General features: G+C 42.1%; 1 protein-coding gene across 1 annotated transcript in view; it reads right to left on the reverse strand.

Moving 5' to 3' along the window:
- LOC139266579 (CUB and sushi domain-containing protein 1-like) overlaps positions 1-26513 on the reverse strand; it is a 3131815-nt gene that overhangs the window by 2831136 nt on the left and 274166 nt on the right. The window contains exon 2 of the mRNA XM_070884173.1: positions 2708-2924. Coding sequence (XP_070740274.1) covers positions 2708-2924 — 217 coding nt within the window. The remainder of the gene's footprint in view (positions 1-2707; positions 2925-26513) is intronic.

Below are 26513 nucleotides of genomic sequence, written 5' to 3' on the forward strand. Positions count from 1 at the left end.
ATCCCCTCGAGCATGTTCTGCCATTCAATCAGATCATAGCCGATCTCTACCTCAAATTAATTTACCCGCTCTAGCTCCATATCCCTTAATGCTCTTACCCTACAAGAATCTATCTTGATTGATATGATCCTGTTACAGTATATAACACTTCATACCTATTTCTAACAGTTAAAGGTATGTGAAATGCTTTAACTATGTATTTGTGAAAGTACTGTCGTTAACTTAGTTGAACTCTTGACCTGTACCTATTGTGCCCTCCCCTCCATTTGGTCAGCTCATTAAAGGGACTTCTTCCGCTGGGCCATGCCAATTCTAATGAGGGGGGTTCAATTCAAGACGCAAACCTATCTTTTTATTTCAGGTATTAACTGACGTGGTGTGCATTTGCAGCTTTTGTTTTACATTAAGTTGCTCCTTATGTTTTTTCAAGATCACCAGCATTAGTTCAGCAATATTACTAATCCAACCATATTCCAATTAACCACAGATAAAGATGTCCACAACAAACATTAGCTGTGGTTCTGACTTCAGCCCTTTTGTTCCCATAGCCACGTAATTAAATATGAAACATTACCACTCGTGCGTAAGGGAGGGACAATATAAATTATTTGCAAAGGGATAGCAGTAATGTCATTAAAATAGGGGAATTCAGTCATTGGCCCTCTTAACATTAGTCAAAGTCACAATGGTTAATATATTGCTGTACCTATTATTAGAAGGTTAATACATACAGATATTCTTCCTATAAAAAGTTTTGTTGTAATTCCTAGTGGAAACATTATTCTGTGATAAACCCCAGAGCAGAATATAAAACATGGTATTCTTCTAGTGTCATTAACAGGCTGAACTCCGGGACATAGTTGACGTATTTACCAAGGTGTATGAAAGCATGGGCCTTACGCTAAACATTGGTAAGACAAAGGTCCTACATCAGACTGTCCTTGCCGCACAGCACTGCCCCCCCTGGACAACATGGACCACTTCTCCTGTCTCAGGAGCCTCCTATCAACAAAGGCAGTAATTGATGATGAGATCCAACACCGCCTCCAGTGCGCCAGTGCAGCCTTCGGCCGCCTGAGGAAAAGAATGTTTGAAAATCAGTCCCTCAAAACTGTCACCAAGCTCATGGTCTACAGGGCAGTAGTAATACCCGCCCCTCCTGTATGGCTCAGAGACGTGGACCATGTACAATAGACACCTCAAGTCGCTGCAGAAATACCACCAGTGATGTCTCTGCAAGATCCTGCAAATCCCCTGGGAGGACAGACGCACAAACATTAGCGTCCTCATCCAGGCCAACATCCTCAGCATTGAAGCACTGACCACACTTGATCAGCTTCGCTGGGCAGGCCACATAGTTCGCATGACAGAGACGAGACTCCCAAAGCAAGCGCTCTACTCGGAACTCGTCCACGGCAAACGAGCCAAAGGCAGGCAGAGGAAACGTTACAAGGACACCCTCAAAGCCTCTCTGATAAAGTGCGACATCCCCACTGACACCTGGGAGTCCTTGGCCATAGACCGCCCTAAGTGGAGGAAGTGCATTCGGGAGGGCGCTGAGCTCCTCGTGTCTCATCGCCGAGAGCATGCAGAAATCAAGTGCAGGCAGCGGAAGGAGCGTGCGGCAAACCAGGCTCCCTGCCCACCCTTTCCCTCAACAACTATCTGTCCCACCTGTGACAGAAACTGTGGTTCTCGCATTGGACTGTACAGCCACCTAAGAACTCATGCTAAGAGTGGAAGCAAGTCTTCCTCGATCCCGAGGGACTGCCGACGAAGGAATTTACAAATGATTCCATTACCAACATTTGACTGACCATATGACACAGTCTGGACCAATGGCAGAACATATTGCTTTTTCAGGTGGGAATCTATCTGCTACGGTCAATACTATTAAAATTAATTTACTGCAGTGCCCCTTGTAACCAGATTTATCCTCCATCAGCACCTGAATTTTTAAATTAAACACCATGGTTGATCAAAAATCTTCAGTTGTAACACTGTTTGTGAAACAGCTGTCATAGGAAGATTCTGGTTTTAACATTCATATATTGTTGTTCGACAAAAATGAAGATTTATCTGCCAAGAATCCCACAAAGTAAACTACAAATACAACTAATGGGATATAAAGAGAGCATTACGATCAATTGTTTTAAGGGATTAAACACACAGCACCATGGAATGGCAAGACTTGGATTTGATTCTACAATTCCCCACACGGTTCATGTCTGAGTGTAATTGTGCTATGGTGGGGGAGACCAGCATTTCCCCACAGAGAAAAGCAGAGAATCAGTTGCCACAAGCTACTCTGTGTATGGTCAAGTGCTTGACAACAGAGTGACATTGGCAGAGGTCTCGCAACAAACCTGGCACAAGGAGACTATAGGAGAAGGAAACGGTGAGAAGAGTAACATTGCTGAAAAATGAGAAAAGCTTCATTAAAAATAAAGTAACTATTGGGCATAATGCAACATAATAGAAACCTCAGCAGCACTATTCAGCATTTGTTCAATCCTTTATACAGCTTACATTTTGTTTTAAAATTAGAATGGGCTGATGTCTAATTACATGCAACAACCAGGAGTTTTGCATTAGTTCACACAAAGTGCTACAGATTACATCTATCACCTAACTGTTTAATGCTGGGTAGCAGCAACTGTGCGAGCAACTGTCAGTTGGCTTATGCCATAAACAGATGGCACCATACCTCATTTTCAAATTGCCTTGCTGCGGTTGACCATCATAGATAGATAAAATATCAAAGTCTTCTTCCAAAGCGAAGATCTGGAATACTAGCTGTATCCTGTTCCGTTCTCCTGTAATGATAATCCAGGTGCAGTTCGCGTAATTCGGGTAGCCATAAGGAAATCCAGGGCTTTCTATTGTGCCATTTGGCCCTTGTACTAATCCACCACAGGTCTGATCTGAAATGAAAAGAACAACTTGTTGTTAAAAGAACATACAGAAAGAAAGAAAGAAAGAAAGAAAGAAAGAAAGGACTTGCATTTATATCCAGTGGCTCAGTGGGTAGCACTCTCGACTTTGAGTCAGAAGGTTGTGGGTTCAATTCCCACTCCAGGGACTTGAGCACAAAAAATCTAAGCTGACACTCCAGTGCAGTGCTGAGGGAGGTGCTGTCTTTCGGATGAGATATTAAACCAAGTCTGCTCTCTCAGGTGGACATAAAAGATCCCATGGCACTATTTCGAAGAAAAGCACAGAAGTTATCCCTGGTGTCCTGGCCAATATTTATCCCTCAATCAGCATAGCAAAAAACAGAATGCAAATTGGCTGCTGCATTTCCTACATTGCAACAGTGACTACACTTCAAAGTACTTCATTGGCTGTAAAGTACGTTGAGGCGTTCGGTGGTCATGAAAGGCGCTATATAAATCCAAGTCTTTCTTTTTATATGGTGCCTTTCATGACCACCGTATGTCTCAAAGCGCTTTACAGCCAATGAAGTACTCTTGGAGTGTAGTCACTGTTGTAATGCTCTTCGAAATAATGCTATGGAATCTTTTACCCAACAGGGCAGACGGGGCCTCGGTTTAACGTCTCATCCAAAAAACAGCATCTCCGACAGTGCAGCACTCCCTCAGCACTGCACTGGAGTGTCAGCCTAGATTTATGTGCTCAAGTCCTTGGAGTTGGACTTGAACCCACAACCTTGTGACTCAGAGGCGAGTGTACTAACCACTGAGCCACAGTTGACACTTATAAAGCACTTTTATTAACAGACTTTGCATTCAAAACATGTATTGCATAAAGACGGTCAACTTTCTCATTTACATTGAGGTGACAGTAACTCCTGAAAAGTAAACTTTACCAAAGAGATATGTCACAATTGCTCTGCTACCTGATTATTCAAGTTTGTTTCACACAACAGGACAGGCTTAATTGGTGCCGATACAAAACGAGGTCGAGCACCTGAATTTGACACGGTGATGCTCTGCTTCAGGAGTACTCCCTCATTATTCAGCTGATCACAGATGTAATTGCTTACAGTTCAGTAAATGGGACAGTGTGTTCATTTCAAATATGCTTCTTTTCAAAAAACAACCTCGTGACTAATGATGGAAAGGCACTTCAGACGTTTGGTTAAGATCTAGTGAAGCATTTTAAAATTATTGAGTAGCTCATCATACATTTGAAATGTCAATGTTCAAAAGGAACTTATTGGCTTCGTGGAGAAAGGGTGCAACAGTGTGGCACAGTAAAATAGCACAAGGTCCTTTCAGCTCCACAATGTGGACAATGACTGGGGATGACAGGCGCAAGAAATGCAAGTATTCACATTGATGCAGTAAGGAGTGCCCGGGGTCAATTTGCATTCAGGAAAATCGCTGTTAATAGGGCAGTAAAGGTACAAAGATGGGGTCGGCAATCGTACTGCCCAGTTAACCCTCACTTTCAGCCCACTGCGACTTTCACACGGGCCTACTGCCGAGAGGCCAAAGTGCACAACTGAAACAAGCAGTAGGCCTCTTTCCAATGGAAATCAGGGACCTAATGACATAGTTTGAACCCTGATTTCAAAGGATAGGTAGGTGGAGCTTGTGGTGCGAATGGTCTGCCCAGGTGTAACAGCGTTCCAATCAGAATACTGCTTCTGGTTTCACAAAATGGCTGTGGGCAGCTACCTTGACTCTGCTTTTTGACAATTGACAATTTTGACAATTTCTAAATTTGCGGATAACACTAAATTGGGGGACGGGGGCTGGGGATAGTCAATACTGAGGAGGACTGCAACAAATTACAGGGGGACATTAATAAACTTGCAGAATGGGCATATAATTGGCAAATGAGGTTCAACACAGATATAAATGAAAGATATTAAATTTTAGTCGGTAGAATAGGGAAGTCACTTATTACTTGGAAGGTGCGAGTCTAGGTGGGGTAGAGGAACAAAAGGATCTCAGTACAAATACATGAATCACTTTTTATTCTGTTCAATTTCTTCACTCCCTCCTTCTTTACTGTGGCATTTGCAGAATCCTCTTTTTTTAGTGAAGACAGATGCAAAGTACTCATTTATTACCTCAGAAATGTCCTCTGTCTCCATCTCCTTTTTGGTCCTGAATCAGCCCCACCCTTTTGATTACCCTTTTACTATTTATATCTTTATATAAGACTTTTGGCTTCTGTTATATGTTAGCTGCTAATCTATTCTCAAAAACTCTCGTTGCCCCTCTTATTTCCTCTCCTATACTTTTTGTATTTAGCTTGGTTCACTGCTGAATTATGAACCCGACATTTATCATAAGCTTCCTTTATCTTTTTCATCTTAATCTCTATATCTTTAATCATTCAGGGAACTTTAGCTTTGGATGTCTTTCCCTTCCTCCCCGTGAGAATGTGTCTAGTCTGTACACGAACTATCTTCCCATTGCTCATTTACTGTTTCACCTGCCAGTCTTTGATTCCAATCCACCTGGGCCAGATCCCTTTTCAACACATTGAAATTAGCCCTGCTCCAGTTGAATATTTTCACATTTGATTTTTCCTTTTTCTTTTACAACAGTAACTACACTCCAAATGTATTTCATTGGCTGTAAAGTGCTTTGAGACGTCCGGTAGTCGTGAAAGATGCTCTCTAAATCCAAGTCTTTCTGTTATGCTGAATCTAATGGTATTGTGATCACTGTTTCCTGAATGCTCTCCCACTGGAACATGCTCCACTTGCCCCACTTTATTCCCCAGAATTACATCCAGCTCTGCTTCCTCGTTCGGCTGGAAACACACTGATTAAGAAAATTCTCCTGTACACATTTCAGGAATTCCTCCCCCTCTTTGCCCTTTACACTGTTATTTTCCCAGTCTATTTTAGGACAATTGAAGTCCCCCATTATTATTACCCTAAAGTTCTTGCAACTTTCTGCAATTTGCCTTCAAATTTGCTCCGCTATCTCCTTCCCACTATTTGGTTGCCGATAATATACACCCAGCAGCATAATAGCTCCTCTATTGTTCCTCAATTCTAACCAAATATATTTGTCTTTGATCTCTGAAGTACATCATCCCTTTCGAGTGCTACAACAGTATCTTTGATCAATACTCTCACCCTCCTTTTTTCATTCCCTATCTTTCTTGAGTACATTGTAGCCAGGAATATTAAGTACCCATTCCTTCCCTTGTTGAACCAGGCCTTCATTATTACCACTATATCATAATCCCAAATGTCTACTTTTGCCTGCTGCTCACCAACTTTATTTATCACTGTGCATTTATGCATATGAACTCGAAACCCATCTTAGTCTGCCTCACATTTTCCGCTGTCTCATCCCTCCTATTTCAGAACTACTCTTTATTCTGTCCCAGTCCTCTGTGCACCTTGTATCTCCTCTCTAATGCTTCATCCTCATGTCCCTCCCCCTGCCAAATTTGTTTACACCCTCCCCCACAGCACTCATTAACCTCCCTGTGGGAACATTGGTCCCAGCCCTGTTGGCGTGCAACCCATCCATCTTGTGCAAGTCTCTCATGTCCCAGAACTGAAGGCCATTGCCCTGCACCATTTCTCTAGCCATGTGTTAACCAGTTTATTTTACAGCTCCTGTTATCACAATCCAGGGATTACTGCTTTTGAGTTCCTGCTCTTTAACTTCCTCCGTGGCTCCTGAATCTCGGACTGTAGGACCTCAACCCTTTTGCTACCGACGTCGTTGTTTCCAACATGGACGATGACTTCTGGCTGTTCCCTTTTCTCCCGCAAAATGTTCTGTACTCATTCAGTGATGTATTTTACCCTGGCACCAGGGAGCAAACACACCATGCGAGAGTCACATCAGTGTCTATCTTCTTGACTATTGAATCCCCTATGACCACTGCATTTCTACACTTTGCTGTGCCCCCATGCAGTCATTTGCCCCACGGTACCGTGTATGTGCTCTAGACTGCCTCCCCCGAGATGTCGTCGTCCTCACCAGTATTCAGCACTGAAAACTGGTTTGAGAGTGAGACACCCCCGGAGGATTCCCGCACTGCCTGCCTCTTCCTGCCCTGCCCGACGGCCACCCACTTACTATCCTCCTGGACTCTCTCTAGCTGCTTGTGCTCCAGGAAATTCTCAGCTTCCCGTACGCGCTGCAGTGACTCCAACCGCTCCTCAAGCTCATAAACCCTGAGCTTGAGGTCGAGCAACTGGAGGCACTTCCTGCATATGTGGTTATCCAGGACACGTGAAGCATCCTAGAGTTCCCACATGGTACAGGAATTGCAGGCAACGGGTCTCAGCTGTCCCATCATTTTGCTTGAAAGTTTATCTACTTGTTATATATGTACCAACATTTATCTTGTTCAATGATAGCATAAGTCCTCCCGTTCCATTTACACCAGACTTGGAAAGGAGATTAATTCTCAGAGTAACATTTTAAAATCAACATGTTGATCAGTTTTTCACTTAGAGAAATGAAGCCAGGAATGTAAGAAGTTCATCTACCTCGCCCAAGTCACATTTAAAACAAAACATAATGCAACATAATGGAATCGCCAAACAGCTATCATCAATATTAAGAACATAATGCAGTTTAAGTTTTGAAAACTGAAGTTTTAAAATTGCAATAGCTTGGTATCTATTTGGCTGCAATAACCAAGAATGTTATTTTTGTTGAACATCAGCTCATATTAGGCCGTATGAACCTGACTCAGTTCATTCTGTATTCAGAATTTCTCTCTTCCTCCTTGTTGCTCAGCCATTACCCCCCACACTCTCTGCTCAAACACATTCTGTTGAAATCATTTTCTCTTTTAAGCTTTGCATTGAAGCTCAGTCAAATTACTGGTCTGTGGAAGGCAATTAGAAATCCGTGTGTGTTTTTGTTGTACAAGTTCAAATTATAAATAAAAACTGTCAATTAGAAACTATGGAATGACAACACTAATTCAACACATTGTATTTTCTCTGTTTTCTTCTGAGGCCAAGATCTATTATGCTGAACTTGAGATTATCCATTGGAAAAAACAGTTGAGGTATGTTCGCTTCCTCTTGCATCAGCTACCTTTACAAGACTTTGTACCAGGCACTTTCTCCATTGCTGCAAAAATTGCCAGACACTACAAGATTACCCCTGAGGAAAACATCAGATCTGTAACACAAAGATGCTGTTTCATGGCAGCACATCTGCAAAGTGTCTCTTTTTCACTGCTAGTGCCTGCTGTGTTGTGGCTTATAGTCGATCAATAGTACAACTGGCATTTAGAGCATTCTGCAAAGTGTGAGCATAATGAACAATCCATTACAAACCTTTCAGTTGTTTGTTCAACTGTTACAGTCTTGCACTTAATTCTGTAGGTAAGTATTCCTACCTAGAAATGATACTCAAATTAACTGGATATCATACTCCAACTTCACAAGCATACTTCCAGCACCTGTATTATGTGCACAACACCACATTTAAAATTCATGACTCTCTTTAACCCAACTCCTACATAATAAGTCACTTGAATCATGTTACTTCTGAGATTTATATATCATTAGATTTGCTTTTACTTGAACAGAATTTCCACCACATTCATGCAGTAAAATCAAACTATACAGCAAACAATAGCTTGCATTTACATTGCGCCTTTAAGTAAAATGTCCCAAGACACTTCACAGGAATATTATTAAACAAAATTTGACACCGAGCCACATAAGGAGATATTTGGACAAACGACCAAAAGTTTGGTCAAAAACATAGCTTTCAAGGAATGTTTTAAAGAAGGAGAGAGAGGCAGAGAGGGTTAGGGAGAAAATTCCTAAGCTCAGGACCTAGGCAACTGAAGGTAAGGCCACCAATGATGAAGCGATTGAAATCGGTGATGTGCAATAGGACAGAATTGGAGGAGTGTGGAGATCTCGGAGTGTTATAGTGCTGGAGGAGATTACAGAGATAAGGAGGGGTGAAGCCATGGAAGGATTTGAATGCAAGGATGAGAATTTTAAAATCGTGGTGTTGCCGGACCGGGAGCCAATGACGGTCAGTGATCACAGGGATGATGGGTAAACTGGACTTGGTGTGCATTAGGATATGGCAGCAGAGTTTTGGATGAGCTCAAGTTTACAGAGGGTGCAAGGTGGGAGGCCAGCCAGGAGAACATTGGAGTCGTCAAGTTTAGAGGTAACAAAGGCATGGATGAGAGTTACAGCAGTAGATGAGCTGAGGCAGAGGCAGAGATATTACAGAGGTGCAAATAGGTGGTCTTCCTGATGGAGAGGATAGGGGGTCAGAAGCTCAGCTCAGGGTCAAACAGGACACCAAGGTTGCAAATAGTCTGGTTCAGCCTCAGACAGTGGCCAGCAAGAGGGACGGAGTTATTGATGATGAAACAGAGTTTGTGGCAGGGACTGAAGACAATGGCTTTGGTCTTTCAAATATTTAATTGGGGGAAAATTCTACTCATCCCATACTGGATTTCGGACAAGCAGCCTGACAAATCAGAGACAGTGATAGGGGTGGGGGGCGGGGGGCTTGAAAAAGGTGGTGGTGATGTGGAGCTGGGTGTCATCAGCATACATGTAGAGCCAAATGTTTTGTTTTTGGATGATGTCAACAGTGACAACAATGTCAACATTACAACAGTGACTACACTTCATTGGCTGCAAAGCATTTTGAGATGTCCGGTGGTCATGAAAGGCTCTATATAATTGCAAGTTTTTCTTTCTTTATGCCGCCGAGGGCCAGAAACAATTTATTTGAGTAAGTAGCTTTTGGATGAGAAGCAAAACACAGATTTGGGCAAAAAGCACTCAAATTATCTAGCTTACTCTGTAATTTATGTCCTTGCTCCTGTACTCAAATCCTCTTGCAATGAAGGCTAACATACCACTTGCCTTCCGAACTGCTTGCTGCACCTGTATGTTTGCTTTCAATGATGATAGGTTGAGCCTATACACATTGGAGTTCAGGTGATCTTATTGAAATATATAAGATAATGAGGGGGCTCGACAAGGTGGATGCAGAGAGGATATTTCCACATTGGGGAAATTAAAATTAGGGGACATAGTCTCAGAATAAGGGGCCATCCATGTAAAGCTGAGATGAGGAGGAATTTCTTCTCTCAGAGGGTTGTAATCTATGGAATTCTCTGCCTCAGAGAACTGTGCAGGCTGGATCATTGAATATATTTAAGGCGGAGATAGACAGATCTTTGAGCGATAAGGGAATAAAGGGTTATGGGGAGCGGGCAGGGAAGTGGAGCTGAGTCCATGATCAGATCAGCCATGATCTTATTAAATGGTGGAGCAGGCTTGAGGGGCCAAATGGCCTGCTCCTGCTCCTATTGTTTATGTACTTATGTTCTTATCTGCTGGCGAACAAGAAATCATCAACTTAACTGCAGCCTTTTTATCATTACAGTTCGACTGAATTTAACAGAAGCACAGGGAATATAAACACCTCATCTTGTTTCATATACAGTACTTACAAAATGATCTCCATTAGTCTATTACCATCACATGTGGCAGTAAAGCAAACTCAAAGCCGGCTTCCAAGATTTTTTTTGGAAAGTTATCAAAGGCAAATGATTTTTTATGGCATCATCAACCATTTCTTTTATACATAAAAAAATGAGTGACACACTAGCTACTAGTTTGTGAGCGAACCTTTCTTGAATTAGTCTTTGAATCACAAAAAATGGCAATGTCTTGGCACAGATAAGAATATTCCTTGATGGAGTCAGCTGAAGACAGTGGTATTTATTCATCTAAAAAGGATGATCAGGTCAGGACTCGCGATTCTGCCTTTAGACAGAGCCATTTGTTTCCCACATGTACCATAAAATTCTTGCAACGCTGATGTGCACACCATGCATCTATTTTGACATATTTGACTTGTCTTCACTCCAAAACAAAAATAGAAAGATAATTTTTTTTAAATCTGCTTAATTACCAAATTTCTCTGAACATAAGACACGGTTTATTAAATAGGAAATATCTCAGTGATGATGACGAGTTGAAATACTTTTTTCTCATGCATGAAAGATCAATAACTCATTTACTTCAGAGGCAGAGGCAAGTATTGGCTGCGTTAAGAAAAGAAAGGACCGAGTTTTTTTTTTTAAAGTATCGAAGAAGCCCGCACTGCAAGTAAATTGTGTATAGAGAAATGTATTAAATATCAATCTTTGTTACAAATGATTCTCAATCAATACACAGATGTAAGGATTCAATTGTAATGCAAAAAAACTCTACAGAGTATAAGTTATGAAGTTGCATTCCAAGTGCAATTGTGAATTCATAACATTTACCCTCATGAATGCCGGGGAATAGGTGAGATAATGTTCCCCGTTAGGTTTTTTTGCATGCACGGTCCCTTTAAGGGGCTGTGCAGCCCATTCACAGTTAACATTGCAAAACCTGGTCCCAGGCTGCGCGGGACTGGCAGAGAGCTGGACGGCCATGCAGCATGTCGGGAATGTTGAGCTGAGAATAGTTATTTTCCAAAAATTCAATAAAAGACCATTAAAACAAGCACTATACAAATGGAACAATTATTAAATAGCAACTGTAACATTGGCCAATGAGAATATTGTCCAGGTTTATTCAAACAGGAGGTGTAAAGGGGGCAAGCTGCTTCAAAAGGTACAGTTTCCGAGCGATCGTGATGACTCAAAGCTTATTCAAATAGGAAGATCCCAGGTTTGATCCCCGGTCTGTGCTGAGTTACCTGATCTCAGTCATTGCCGTTACTACACAGACTGCAGCGGTTCAAGACGACGGCTCACCACCACCTTCTCAAGGGTAATTAGGGATGAGGGATGAGCAATAAATGCTGGCCTTGCCAGTGACGCCCACATCCCGTGAACGAATAAAAGAAAAAGCCATTGCAGTGCTAGTGATGCATATCTTGGTGAGAGGCATCAGCTTTGCTCGTTGATAACACTCTTGCCTCTGAAACAGGCACCTTTGTATCCAACAATGGCAACTGAAGCTCTACAAAGACCTGCATCAGATTAATTCTTGGTTCCAAAGGAGGACAAGATAATCTTTCTTGGAGACTGTAATGTCTGTGTAGGCAAGTACCATAAGACATGGAAGAGGTAATCAACAAGCATGGAGTGTGATCCTGTAACAACCATCAGTAATGGTGACCATGAAACTTCCGGATTGTTGTAAAAAACCATCAGGGAAAGAAATCTGCTGTCCTTAACTGGTCTGGCCTATGTGATTCCAGACCCACAGCAATGTGGTTGACTCTTAACTGCCCTCTAAAATTGCCCAGCGAGCCACACAGTTCTAGCAAACATTATAAAGAAGTACATTACGGACTGCAGCGGTTTAAGAACGCGGCTCACCACCACCTTCTCGAGGGCAATTAGAGATGGGCAATAAACGCTGGCCTTGCCAGTGATGTCACATCCCATGAACGAGAAAAATATTGCAGTGGTCTCCTTCTCTTGTCCAAATGTGTTGCTCATTAACTGGTGATCACCAAACTGTATTGCACCAAGCTGGCGAGAACAAAATGTCTTCACTGCACCCTCAAACACTTCCATCTATTTGACCATATTATTCTAAAAGATGATATCCAAGAAGAGCATAGCACTCACCATGCATGGAGCTGATCAATGGACCTAATCCACCTCTTGTCACACTTCATCAAGATCAAGTTTAAAGTGTATGAGGCACTGGTCCTATTCTCTTCTTCATAACCATGGGACTTATACAAATGCCAAATCAACAAACTCCACACAATCAATCACAGAATCAGTCAGATTCCAAACACTGAGTCCCTACTTGGGGTGGTTAATCACGGATTATAGAATATGCTTATCAAGGTTTAGCTAACATGGTCTGGGTGCATACTAAGGATGTCTGGCGATCAGCTGCTCAGGTTTGTCTCCAGTTCCAGCAAAACGACAGCAATCAATCAATCCAACAAAGGACAGTACAAGCATTACAAGCAGTACAAGACACACAGAGAAGGAAATCATATGAAATGCGAGATCAATATGGATTCTAGGAAGCAGTTTGCTACCGACAGAATCAGGTGGTGGAATGCCATTTACCAAGATGAGTGCCACTTTAACAGCCGGCATGCTGAAGGAAGAAAAGGAAGTAAACAATCACCCAGACTGGAGCAACAAAGCATCAATTCACTTTCATTCAATGTTGTTGCCTCTAGCATATCAGACAAGTGAGCAAAACAGAGCTTATGAGTGGAGATACATCACCGCAGGCCTGGCCAAGATGCCATAATTATTCTGAAGGATAACCAATTACCATTTAATATAACTCAGAAGAACATAAGAAATATAAGCAGGAGTAGGCCATTTGGCCTCTCGGGCCTGCTCCGCCATTTAATATGATCATGGCTGATCTGATCTTGGGCTCAGCTCCACTTCCCTCCCCGCTCCGCATAACCCTTGATCCCCTTATCTTTCAAAAATCTATCTCCACCTTGAATACATTCAATGACCCAGCTTCCACAGCTCTCTGAGGTAGAGAATTCCAAAGATTTACGACCCTCCAAGAGAAGAAATTCCTCCTCATCTCAGTTCTAAATAGGCGCTCCCTTATTCTTAAACTAGGCCCCCTAGTTCGAGATTCCCCTACGAGTGCAAACATCCTCCCTGCATCTACCTTGTCGAGTCACCTCAATATCTTATATGTTTCAATAAGATCACCTCTTATTCTTCTAATCGCCAATGAGTCTCGGGCCAACCTGCTCAACCTTGCTGCAATCATCAGCAAACTTGGCTACATTACACTCGGTCCCTTCATTCAAGTCATTGATATAGATTGTAAATAGTTGAGGCCCCAGCACCGATCCCTGTGGTATCCCACTAGTTACCGTTTGCCAACCGGAAATTGACCCATTTACTCGACTCTCTATTTTTACTACCTTCATTTAACTACCTTCTTTCCAGATTGTTGAACTTGAACTTCTCGAACCTGTTTTCACAGCCTCTCACCTTTACACTCTGAATCAGTATTGTTGTTCTCCCCAATACGTTCTCCAGTGCAACCAGATATTTTTTTTGCGGCAGGAGGACCAGAACTGACCACATCGCCGCCTCATTTTCAGATGACGCCAAGCTATGTAGTGAAATGAGTACTTTGTTTTCATAGAAACATAGAAACATAGAAACATAGAAAATAGGTGCAGGAGTAGGCCATTCGGCCCTTCTAGCCTGCACCGCCATTCAATGAGTTCATGGCTGAACATGCAACTTCAGTACCCCATTCCTGCTTTCTCACCATACCCCTTGATTCCCCTAGTAGTAAGGACTTCATCTAACTCCTTTTTGAATATATTTAGTGAATTGGCCTCAACAACTTTCTGTGGTAGAGAATTCCACAGGTTCACCACTCTCTGGGTGAAGAAATTCCTCCTCATCTCGGTCCTAAATGGCTTCCCCCTTATCCTTAGACTGTGTCCCCTGGTTCTGGACTTCCCCAACATTGGGAACATTCTTCCTGCATCTAACCTGTCTAACCCCGTCAGAATTTTAAACGTTTCTATGAGGTCCCCTCTCATTCTTCTGAACTCCAGTGAATACAAGCCCAGTTGATCCAGTCTTTCTTGATAGGTCAGTCCCGCCATCCCGGGAATCAGACTGGTGAATCTTCGCTGCACTCCCTCAATAGCAAGAATGTCCTTCCTCAGGTTAGGAGACCAAAACTGTACACAATACTCCAGGTGTGGCCTCACCAAGGCCCTGTACAACTGTAGCAACACCTCCCTGCCCTTGTACTCAAATCCCCTCGCTATGAAGGCCAACATGCCATTTGCTTTCTTAACCGCCTGCTGTACCTGCATGCCAACCTTCAATGACTGATGTACCATGACACCCAGGTCTCTTTGCACCTCCCCTTTTCCTAATCTGTCACCATTCAGATAATAGTCTGTCTCTCTGTTTTTACCACCAAAGTGGATAACCTCACATTTATCCACATTATACTTCATCTGCCATGCATTTGCCCACTCACTTAACCTATCCAAGTCGCTCTGCAGCCTCATAGAATCCTCCTTGCAGCTCACACTGCCACCCAACTTAGTGTCATCCGCAAATTTGGAGATACTACATTTAATCCCCTCATCTAAATCATTAATGTACAGTGTAAACAGCTGGGGCCCCAGCACAGAACCTTGCGGTACCCCACTAGTCACTGCCTGCCATTCTGAAAAGTCCCCATTTACTCCTACTCTTTGCTTCCTGTCTGACAACCAGTTCTCAATCCATGTCAGTACACTACCCCCAATCCCATGTGCTTTAACTTTGCACATTAATCTCTTGTGTGGGACCTTGTCGAAAGCCTTCTGAAAGTCCAAATATACCACATCAACTGGTTCTCCCTTGTCCACTCTACTGGAAACATCCTCAAAAAATTCCAGAAGATTTGTCAAGCATGATTTCCCTTTCACAAATCCATGCTGACTTGGACCTATCATGTCACCATTTTCCAGATGCACTGCTATGACATCCTTAATAATTGATTCCATCATTTTACCCACTACCGATGTCAGGCTGACCGGTCTGTAATTCCCTGTTTTCTCTCTCCCTCCTTTTTTAAAAAGTGGGGTTACATTGGCTACCCTCCACTCCATAGGAACTGATCCAGAGTCAATGGAATGTTGGAAAATGACTGTCAATGCATCCACTATTTCCAAGGCCACCTCCTTAAGTACTCTGGGATGCAGTCCATCAGGCCCTGGGGAATTATCGGCCTTCAATCCCATCAATTTCCCCAACACAATTTCCCGACTAATAAGGATTTCCCTCAGTTCCTCCTCCTTACTAGACCCTCCGACCCCTTTTATATCCGGAAGGTTGTTTGTGTCCTCCTCAGTGAATACCGAACCAAAGTACTTGTTCAATTGGTCCGCCATTTCTTTGTTCCCCGTTATGACTTCCCCTGATTCTGACTGCAGGGGACCTACGTTTGTCTTTACTAACCTTTTTCTCTTTACATATCTATAGAAACTTTTGCAATCCGTCTTAATGTTCCCTGCAAGCTTCTTCTCGTACTCCATTTTCCCTGCCCTAATCAAACCCTTTGTCCTCTTCTGCTGAGTTCTAAATTTCTCCCAGTCCCCGGGTTCTCTGCTATTTCTGGCCAATTTGTATGCCACTTCCTTGGCTTTAATGCTATCCCTGATTTCCCTTGATAGCCATGGTTGAGCCACCTTCCCTTTTTTATTTTTACGACAGACAGGAATGTACAATTGTTGTAGTTCATCCATGCGGTCTCTAAATGTCTGCCATTGCCCATCCACAGTCAACCCCTTCAGTATCATTCGCCAATCTATCCTAGCCAATTCACGCCTCATACCTTCAAAGTTACCCTTCTTTAAGTTCTGGACCATGGTCTCTGAATTAACTGTTTCATTCTCCATCCTAATGCAGAATTCCACCATATTATGGTCACTCTTCCCCAAGGGGCCTCGCACAACGAGATTGCTAATTAATCCTCTCTCATTACACAACACCCAGTCTAAGATGGCCTCCCCCCTAGTTGGTTCCTCGACATATTGGTCTAAAAAACCATCCCTTATGCACTCCAGGAAATCCTCCTCTACCGTATTGCTTCCAGTTTGGTTAACCCAATCTATGTGCATATTAAAGTCACCCATTATAACTGCTGCACCTTTATTGCACGCACCCCTAATTTCATGTTTGATGCCCTCCCCAACATCACTACTACTGTTTGGAGGTCTGTACACAACTCCCACTAACGTTTTTTGTCCTTTGGTATTCTGCAGCTCTACCCATATAGATTCCACATCATCCAAGCTAATGTCCTTCCGAACTATTGCCTTAATTTGCTCCTTAACCAGCAATGCTACCCCACCTCCTTTTCCTTTTATTCTATCTTTCCTGAATGTTGAATACCCCTGGATGTTGAGTTCCCAGCCCTGATCATCCTGGAGCCACGTCTCCGTAATCCCAATCACATCATATTTGTTAACATCTATTTGCACAGTTAATTCATCCACTTTATTGCGGATACTCCTTGCATTAAGACACAAAGCCTTCAGGCTTGTTCTTTTAACACCCTTTGTCCTTTTAGAATTTTGCTGTACAGTGGCCCTTTTTGTTCTTTGCCTTGGGTTTCTCTGCCCTCCACTTTTCCTCATCTCCTTTCTGTCTTTTGCTTTTGCCTCCTTTTTGTTTCCCTCTGTCTCCCTGCATTGGTTCCCATCCCCCTGCCATATCAGTTTAAATCCTCCCCAACAGCACTAGCAAACACTCCCCCTAGGACATTGGTTCCGGTCCTGCCCAGGTGCAGACCGTGCACTTTGTACTGGTCCCACCTCCCCCAGAACCGGTTCCAATGCCCCAGGAATTTGAATCCCTCCCTGTTGCACCACTGCTCAAGCCACGTATTCATCTGCGCTATCCTGCGATTCCTACTCTGACTATCACGTGGCACTGGTAGCAAGCCCGAGATTACTACTTTTGAGGTCCTACTTTTTAATTTAGCTCCTCGCTCCTTAAATTCGTTTCGTAGGACCTCATCCCTCTTTTTACCTATGTCGTTGGTACCAATGTGCACCACGACAACTGGCTGTTCTCCCTCCCTTTTTAGAATGTCTTGCACCCGCTCCGAGACATCCTTGACCCTTGCACCAGGGAGTTGAGCTCCACGTCCATCAACGTGAAGGGTATAAATGTCAGCGATTAGAACTGTATCACTTTTTGCACCCACCAACCACAGGAAACGAGATTGGTTGAAAAGCAAGCTAAAGTCTTCTCTAATCTGCTTTAACTGCAACATCAGAACAGTACCCCCTACTGCACGAAGTATGACAATTGTATCCCACTTGCCAAATCAGCCACCTACACAGCCATCTAAAGCACCGTGTCTCTCAGTAAGACAAATGCCAATTAATGTCAAATGGGAAGTTTTGTTTCATTTCCCACATCACCCACCTACACAACCTTCTAATACATCGTTTTTTTTCAGTAACAGAGTGCCAATTAATGCTAAATGGCCAGTTTTTGTTCTATTTCCCACATCAGCCACCTACATAGCTAACTAATATATGACATTTCTCAGTAAGACAGTGCCAATTATTGTCAAATAGGCAGTATTTCTTTTGTTGCATAGAGCTGTACCTGATGTGAAATGGGATAAAACTACCCAACACACATTTCCTGTAGTGAGTAGTGCAAGGAGACTCTCATCTCATCTCATTTGGCCAGACTGGATTCAAACTCAAGTCAGTGTTCTACACGGGATGACACTTGCGCCCTGAAATCACACTGTGTTTAACTGCATCATGTGTTTGTCTGAAATTTCTGTCTCTACTGTTTTGACAGAGATGTTAACTTGTCGATTTTCAATGGGTCAATATGTCCAGTAAAGAGCAGAGGGGAGGAATTTCATATGAACTTACACAACGATCCTTTGCTGATATCCTAAAGCAGGAATTTAAGCATTTCATCTTGTTATTGATAACTTTAGTGACTTGCAGAAACACTAGATTGCTTGTCAGTATTTAGAGAATCCACAATGGCATAGTACTATTGACAACACACAAGCAAAGAACATTAACTTGCGCAGAAGAATTAAATTTGTGAGGAACTTTTGGAACAGAAAAATAAACCATGCTATGCATTGTGGGGTCTGCAAAATGAGGCCCTTACATACCCAAATTCTATAATAAATGAAATCATTGTCACAGCAGTCATACTCACATGGAAAATATGATAACCTGTAATGTATGCACCTGGGAGTATGTTTACAGGTTTTTAGAGCTATCATTATTTAAAGGGGCTGCTCCTCGATTTCTGGTTGCACTTCAGTCCCACACTCCTGATCTTTGGGCATCCTGTGCAAGGGGAGCAGGTAGGTCAGAAGGCCTCCTCGTAGAACTACTCCTGGGCATGACCAAGGGGGCCATTAACCAGTCCAGGAGTGGGCGGTCGAGGGGGTCGTTCAGCCCGTCTGCCTGCCTCTGTTCCGCGGTTACATTCGAGCCAGGATGGCCCTGGCAATGGAGCACGCGGTGTCCACCGCTACGCTCGCGGCCTTCCGCAAGAGGTGGGCACCGGAGGAACTGGAGTGCATCATTTCAACTGGGAACAAACTTTTAATTTAATTTCATTTGTCAAGGTTCCCTTTAATGTTGAATTGTTAATTTGTGGCTTTTGGTACCCTTAAAAAAGGGAGCATTTGATTTAAAGTTTTTGAGCTGTTGCATTGTGAGTGGCTTAGCCAGTCAAGTGATGTTCACAAGATTCAATAAAATGCCTGGCAGTTGGGTCGAGGTCATCCTCTATGAGGTATGCAGCTGTGTGCCTAGTGGATGAACTGGCAAAGTGTATTGTAATTGTTAAATCTTTGTTAATAAACCAACTAGTTCTTCATAGCAATGTGTTGCTATGAATTCTTAAGCAAAGAACCCATGAAGCAACCATTGGAAAGGACAGCAACAGGTTGAGAAGAGGAGCTTCTGGGACCTCTGGAAGGTTAACAGCAGACTGGATTGGACTGGATGTGAATGAGTGCACCACTTCAATTTTAGTCCAATTGCAGTAAGCTATTTTCTAGTTGAAAATTAGCAATAGTTTACATTGAGAACATTTGTGTAGCCATGTGGTCCTAAGGGACAGCCATATGGTCCTCAAGTCATGTTTTCTGTGCCAAAATGTGTTTTGTTGTCTAACCCACAGTGCCCTTTCCATGTGTTCAACATAACAGTTCAATAAACATTAACCTGAAATAAGTGACAGTAATGACATCAGCCATGAGTGATTAAAGTGTAACTTTAGTGGCCAAGGTAAAAAATATAGGTGAAGGAATCATTGACTGTAGTATAGAAAGATAACAGTTAATAAAGTCTGTTCTTCAAAGGAGTTAGGAACAGTAAGGTCAGGAAGTCTTGTTGCTGAGATTTGAAGCAAACAACAACTGTTTACATGAATAGACCATCTCCAAAGGATTCAGGAATAGATACGTCATGAAGTCTTATCTGTGGCATGTACCTTTGATGTAGGCAAAATATGATGTATAAAGGAGTATGGTTTTCAACAGGTTCTCAGAGACCTCAACAGATGCAGAAACCAAAGAGCTGCTCCCTCTCTATATACAGTGTGCAGTATATCAATAAAATCTGTTCCGTCTCCTCCACCATGCAGTGTCTCAGAACGTGTTATTGTGAACCATAAAAGGAGGCAACTTACGGGGGAATTCTTCTAACAGGAAAAATACGACAAAGGATCTGAAGGTGTCTCATTTGTGCAAATTATTGCTGAATTAGTAAACGTTCCACTGCTAATAATCTAAGTGCTGGGAGAAGTTAGTATATCTCACACACTGTAAGGCCGTTAAAAATAAAATATACATTCATCAGTCTAGTTTATTAACATTGTACATTAACTTCTTCACAGTGTTAGTCCATCTTCCAATCAGTTCTCCAATGGCATCAATAGTGCTCACTATTTATTTTTTAAAGCAAAAATAACTGAAAAAGAAAATACTTTAAAAATTCCCAATGTTTTTAAACAATGTGATCTCGATTGGAAGTACTGAGACTCAGTCATTCAGGTCAGATAAACATATCAGTGCAAACATCAGAGAAAATGATCCAAAAAAATGCACAATGCGAAGAAAGCAGTGGAGAGTTTACTCAATTCAGCAATAAATTGCACACGTGAGACCTTCCGATCCTTTGTCTTACTTTTCCTGTCAGAAGAATTCCCCAGTAAGTTATTATTGTTCCATTGTACAGAATGAAGAACTTATCTCATTATATCTTTCACGGTGCTTTACTTTAAAATTATCAGCAAAAGTTGGAATCTCTGCAGACTCAGCATGGGCAACGAAAGAGATATGACAAATTACTTTGCTGACCAGTGTGATTACTTCAGCTCCATTTGTTATGTTGGCTGCAATTGTTATGGATTCAGCAACTAATCCGCAAAAAAAGTAACCAAGGCCAATCAAATGATGGCAACACAAAGACCTGATTGCAAAGTACTCTTTATTTACTGACTGCTTTTGTTCCTGTTTAAGGTTAACCCCAACTCCTTGCCAACATTTTACTGTGCAACCCTAAGTTAAATGAGCACCAATCTGTTAATTAAAAATTAAAACAATTAAAAATAAAAAGGTTAACTTCTGGGAAAGTACAGCAGGAAGTTCCCCCAGTGGCACAGCCAATTAAGACAGTGAGTAACTGAGTCATACCGAGCAGAGAAGCATCCCAGCTTCTAAAACCTCGAGAAACAATTTACTACCTGCAGGACTGAGACCCCACAGTTACAATTCTTCCCTTTCCAGGCCTTTGAGGTTGAGTTGCTTGTCAGGATCATTAATCACCGCATTACCAGGTCCTTACACCACGAAATAGCAACTCTAACTTTCTGCGATTTCCTTCATTCATAATTATGGCGCAAATGCAACAATTTCTTCACACTTGTGGGGAGGTTGATAGCAAGCTTCCGTTTTCGCAAGGTTTTGGTCTCCTTATTTAAGAAGGGATATACTTGCACTGCAGGCAGTTCAGAGAAGGTTCACGAGATTGATTCCTGAGATGAAGGGGTTGTCATATGAAGAAAGGTTGAGCCTATACTCATTGGAGTTTAAAAGAATTAGAGGTGATCTCATTGAAACGTATAAGATTCTGAGGGGGCTGGACAGGGTAGATGTAGAGAGGATATTTCCCCTCATGGGGGAATCGGGAACAAGGGGGCATCGTTTCAGAATAAGGGGTCGCCCATTTAAAATGGAAATGAGGAGGAATTTCTTCTCTCAGAGGGTCGTGAATCTTTGGAATTCTCTACCTCAGAGAGCTGTGGAGGCTAGCTCACTGAATGTATTTAAGGTGGAGATAGATTTTTGAAAGATAAGGGGGTCAAGGGTTATGGGGAGCGGGCAGGGAAGCGGAGTCGAATCCAGGATCAGATCAGCATGATCTTATTGAATGGCGGTGCAGGCTCGCGGGGCCAAATAGCCTACTCCTGCTCCTATTTCTTATGTTCTTATGTTAATGGTGGAACAGCCCAGTGACACAAATCATCCAGCCACATCCAGAGATTCACAACACATGGCGTATCTCTTTCTTGCCACCCAGTGATGGATTACTTACACACAAATAACAGCGTGCGTATTAAACTCGCCATTAATTTCTCAGCAAATGCTGGGCCATCGTCTGTCCAAATCTTGAGATGTTGTCTATTCTAATCATAGAAGACGACTGGATCTGGAGGCAAGATTCAGATGTACAAGTGGGCCCCTGAAGAAACAGCAATTGGAAGTGGGGTCTAGAGAAGGAATTGCTTAGGTCCAAGAATATTTATGGTACTTGAGATGTAAGCAACTTGGATATAAAAAGAGGGAAATGAGTAGAAGAAAATGCTCATCAAGTGAAGCAATAAGAGGAGCCAAACGCCCCAAATGGTTAACGTGGGCGAGGAACCTAGGCACCGATGGACTGTTCGGGAGGATCCAGGGCCTCTGAATGGAAACCATGCAGGACAAGGTTGTTGCAATGAAACTACGAACCAGCTATTAAAAAACTAAAAGACCGGAGAAAGTTATTGATTTTAAATAAATGTGGAGACAAAGTTAGGGATTGTTTCAGTATAAGAATATAAGAATCAGGAGCAGGAGTCGGCATTTCGGCCCCTCGAGCCTGTTCCGCCATTCAATAAGATCATGGCTGAACTACCTCAACTCCATTTTCCTGCACTATCCCCATATCCCTCTCCAGCCAGGGAATACATTCTCCTTGCATCTACCCTGTAAGAATTTTGTATATTTCAATGAGATCACCCCTCATTCTTCTAAACTCTTCAAAATATAGGCCTACTCAACTTGAGTAGACTAGGCCTATCCCCCCGCCATCCTAGGAATCATTCTGCTGAACCTTCATTGCACTCCCTCTATGGCAAGTATATCCTTCCTTTGCTAAGGAGACCAAAACTGTATGCAATACTCCAGATGTGGTCTCACCAGAGCCCGCTATAATTGCAGTGACGTCTTTACTCTTATACTCAAATCCTCTTATAACAAAAGCCAACATACCATTTGCTTTTCTAATTGCTTTGCTGTACCTGCATGTTAACCTTCAGTGATTCATGTACAAGGACGCCCAGATCCTTCCGAACACCAACATTTCCCAGCCTCTCACCATTTAAAAAATACTCTGCTTTTCTAATTTTCCTCCCAAAGTGGATAACTTCACATTTCTCCACATTATATTCCATTTTCCATGTTCTTTCCCATTTACTTAGCCTGTCTATATCCCCTTGAAGCCTCTTTGCATCCTCCTCACAAGTTACATTCCCACTGAGCTTTGTGTCATCAGCAAACTTGGATATATTACATTTGGTCCACTCAACCAAATCATTGATATAGATTCTGAATAGCTGGGGCCCAAGCACCGATCCTTGCGGGACCCCACTAGTTGCAGCCTGCCAACCCAAAATTGACCCGTTTATTCCTACTCTCTGCTTTCTGTCCGTTAACTAATCCTCAATCCATGTGAGTATATTACCCCCAATTCCATAAACCCTAATTTTGTTTAATAACCTCTTGTGTGGCACCTTATCGACTGCCTTCTGAAAATCCAAATACACAACACCCACTGGTTCCTTCATGTCTATTCTGCTACTTACAACCTCAAAAAAATCTAACAGATTTGTCAAACATGATTTCCCTTTCATAAATCCGTGTTGATTCTGCCCAATCCTATTATTATTATTTTCTAAATGCGCGGTTACCACATCCTTAACAATAGATTGTAGCATTTTACCTACTCTTGTCAGGCTAACTGGTCCGTAGTTCCCCATTTTCTCTCTCCCTCCTTTCTTAATTAGTGGGGTTACATTTGCTACCTGCTAACTAACTCACTTCACTGATTGTTATATAATAAACGTATAAGGAATTTGTAAAGAGAATCATATTGCAGAATTAGAATAAAGGTTGTAAGAAAAGAGGAATTATATAGGGTAAAATTTAACTTTAGTTAGAGCACAAAAGATGATCATCCACTTATTATACACCCAGTCTGATTTTCCTTTCTATTGAATCTAACGGAAAAGAAAACCAGGCAGTGCATAATGGGTGGCCAATCCGATACCGCCAGTTTTGTGCTCCTCGGAAGTTGGATTTCAACCCCATAGTGGGGGATTTTATCCCCAAAAAACGGGTGGGTTGGGTTCGGGTGGGAGGTTAATGTGTTAAAAACCTGAATTCCAACTCCAATCTGCCCACTTCCGGTTTTAACGGAAGTGAGACGGGAGGCCAACCCACTCCCAGGAAGTGAGTCGCCCAGTTAAATATTATAAAATAACCGCATCTAAATGCTGAAATGTACCACAAATGCAAAGGTTATCGCTTGTTAAATGTGCAGTTGCTGTGCGACCATGCTCAGCACATCATGCCCGGCATCCTGGCAGCAGTCTCGATGCTTTTATTCTGCACCAAACCAAAATAAAACAGATTCTATGGTTATTTTATTCAATATTTTTATGCAGCGCGTTATGATGATCTGGAATGCACTGCTTGAAAGGGTGGTGGAAGCAGATTCAACATAACTTTCAAATATGGAATTGGATATACACTTGAAATGGAAAAGATTTCAAGGCTATGAGGAAAGAGCAGAAGTGTGAGATTAATTGGATCGATCTTTCAAAGAGCCGACACAGGCAAGATGGGCAGAATGGCCTCCTTCTGTGCTGTATGATTCTGTGACTTCAGTGTTGTTTGTGGGATCTTGCTGTGCACACAATGCCCATCATGTCAGCCTACAAAACAGTCACTTCACTTCATAGAAATGTATTGCTGTTGGTTGCCTCACACTTCCCACACTGTTGCCCATTAATTTCTTTCCATTACCACCTTCTGATGGCCTAGCTGGGATTTGAAGTTTATTATCGCAACTCCGTGAAAATAATGCCATTTTAGAAACAGCCAGAAACATGTTCCAAATATTCTCATTAAATTTGTTCATTGCTTTCACTGCAATATTTGCCACATTGGATTGAGATTTCTGGGAAGTGCTTCGATTTTGTTAAGAGAGCTAAAATATTACTGTAACAATACCAATTCCAGTCCAGCAACCTTTCATTCCCGACGAGCAAAAGGTAAAATGAATTACTGTAAAGTTAAAGAAGTCAAAGAGACATAACCTGACTGTCATTATTAATGACTTTTTATAATTGGCCAACTACATTGAAAGAAACCTCAGGTGGACAAGGCCCTAAAAAAAAGCCAGCTAATGGAATACTGTTTTTTGTGGTATACAATATAAAAGTTAATATGTAAAGGTGAATCGATATAAAACCTTGCTCAGGCTATAGTTGGAGTATTGTGTGCAGTTTTGGGCTCCACATATTAGCAACAGTTGAAGGCTCAGAAGAAATAAGGCTTAGATGTCAGCCATGGTTCAGTGGGTCGCACTCTCACCTCTCAGCCCAGTATTCTAATTCTGTTAATAGAACAATGAACAGACTGCCATTACATTTTGATTCTGTTTCTTGAGTGTCTGTTTCCTTTTACTGTGGGGTATGCATAGCGTTAAAAAAAATTACTAAAATTCAACCCACAATGGTAGAAAAACAAACTTTACAGTAATAACCATTCTAAAAACATTTTCCTAAAATGGTGGGGTAAGTCAACACCTTTATTAGTTTGAATAATTGAGTTGTAACCTTTGTAAAATTATGCTGTAAAATATAGCAGCACATTAGAATATTGTTCAACCATGATCGCTTCTCAAGAGGACCGATGACTTAAACCTGAAAATCTTTGTGTCCAGTATATGTTGGTCCCTTAGAGGACGAGACCGGGGAATTAGTAATGGAGATTTCAGAACCTCTGAACAAATATATTGTATCAGTCTTTATGGTAGAAGACACTAACAATATTCCAACAGTGGATAGTCAAGGGGCTATAGGGGGGGAGGAACTTAATGCAATCACAATCACTAAGGAGGTGGTACTCAGTAAGATAATGGGACTAAAGGCAGATAAATCCCCTGGACCTGATGGCTTGCATCCTAGGGCATTAAGAGAAGTAGCGGCAGGGATAGTGGATGCATTGGTTGTAATTTACCAAAATTCCCTGGATTCTGGGGAGGTCCGAGCAGATATGAAAATTGCAAATGTAACGCTTCTATTTAAAAAAGGAGGCAGATAAAAAGCAGGAAACTATAGACCAGTTAGCCTAACATCTGCGGTTGGGAAAATGTTGGAGTCCATTATTAAAGAAGCAGTAGCAGGACATTTCAAAAAGCAAAATTCAGTCAGGCAGAGTCAGCATGGATTTATAAAGGGGAAGTCATGTTTGACAAATTTGCTAGAATTCTTCGAGGATGTAACGAACAGGGTGGATAAAGGGGAACCAGTGGATGTGGTATATTTGGACTTCCAGAAGGCATTTGACAAGGGGCCACATAAAAGGTTATTGCACAAGATAAAAGTTCATGGGGTTAGGGGTAATATATTAGCATGAATAGAGGATTGGCTAACGAACAGAAAACAGAGAGTAGGGATAAATGGTTCATTTTCAGGTTGGCAATCAGTAACCAGTGGGGTTCTGCAGTGATCAGTGCTGGCACCCCAACTATTTACAA

The sequence above is a fragment of the Pristiophorus japonicus genome, chromosome 7 (genome assembly GCF_044704955.1).
Source record: "Pristiophorus japonicus isolate sPriJap1 chromosome 7, sPriJap1.hap1, whole genome shotgun sequence".
Taxonomy (NCBI): domain Eukaryota; kingdom Metazoa; phylum Chordata; class Chondrichthyes; family Pristiophoridae; genus Pristiophorus; species Pristiophorus japonicus.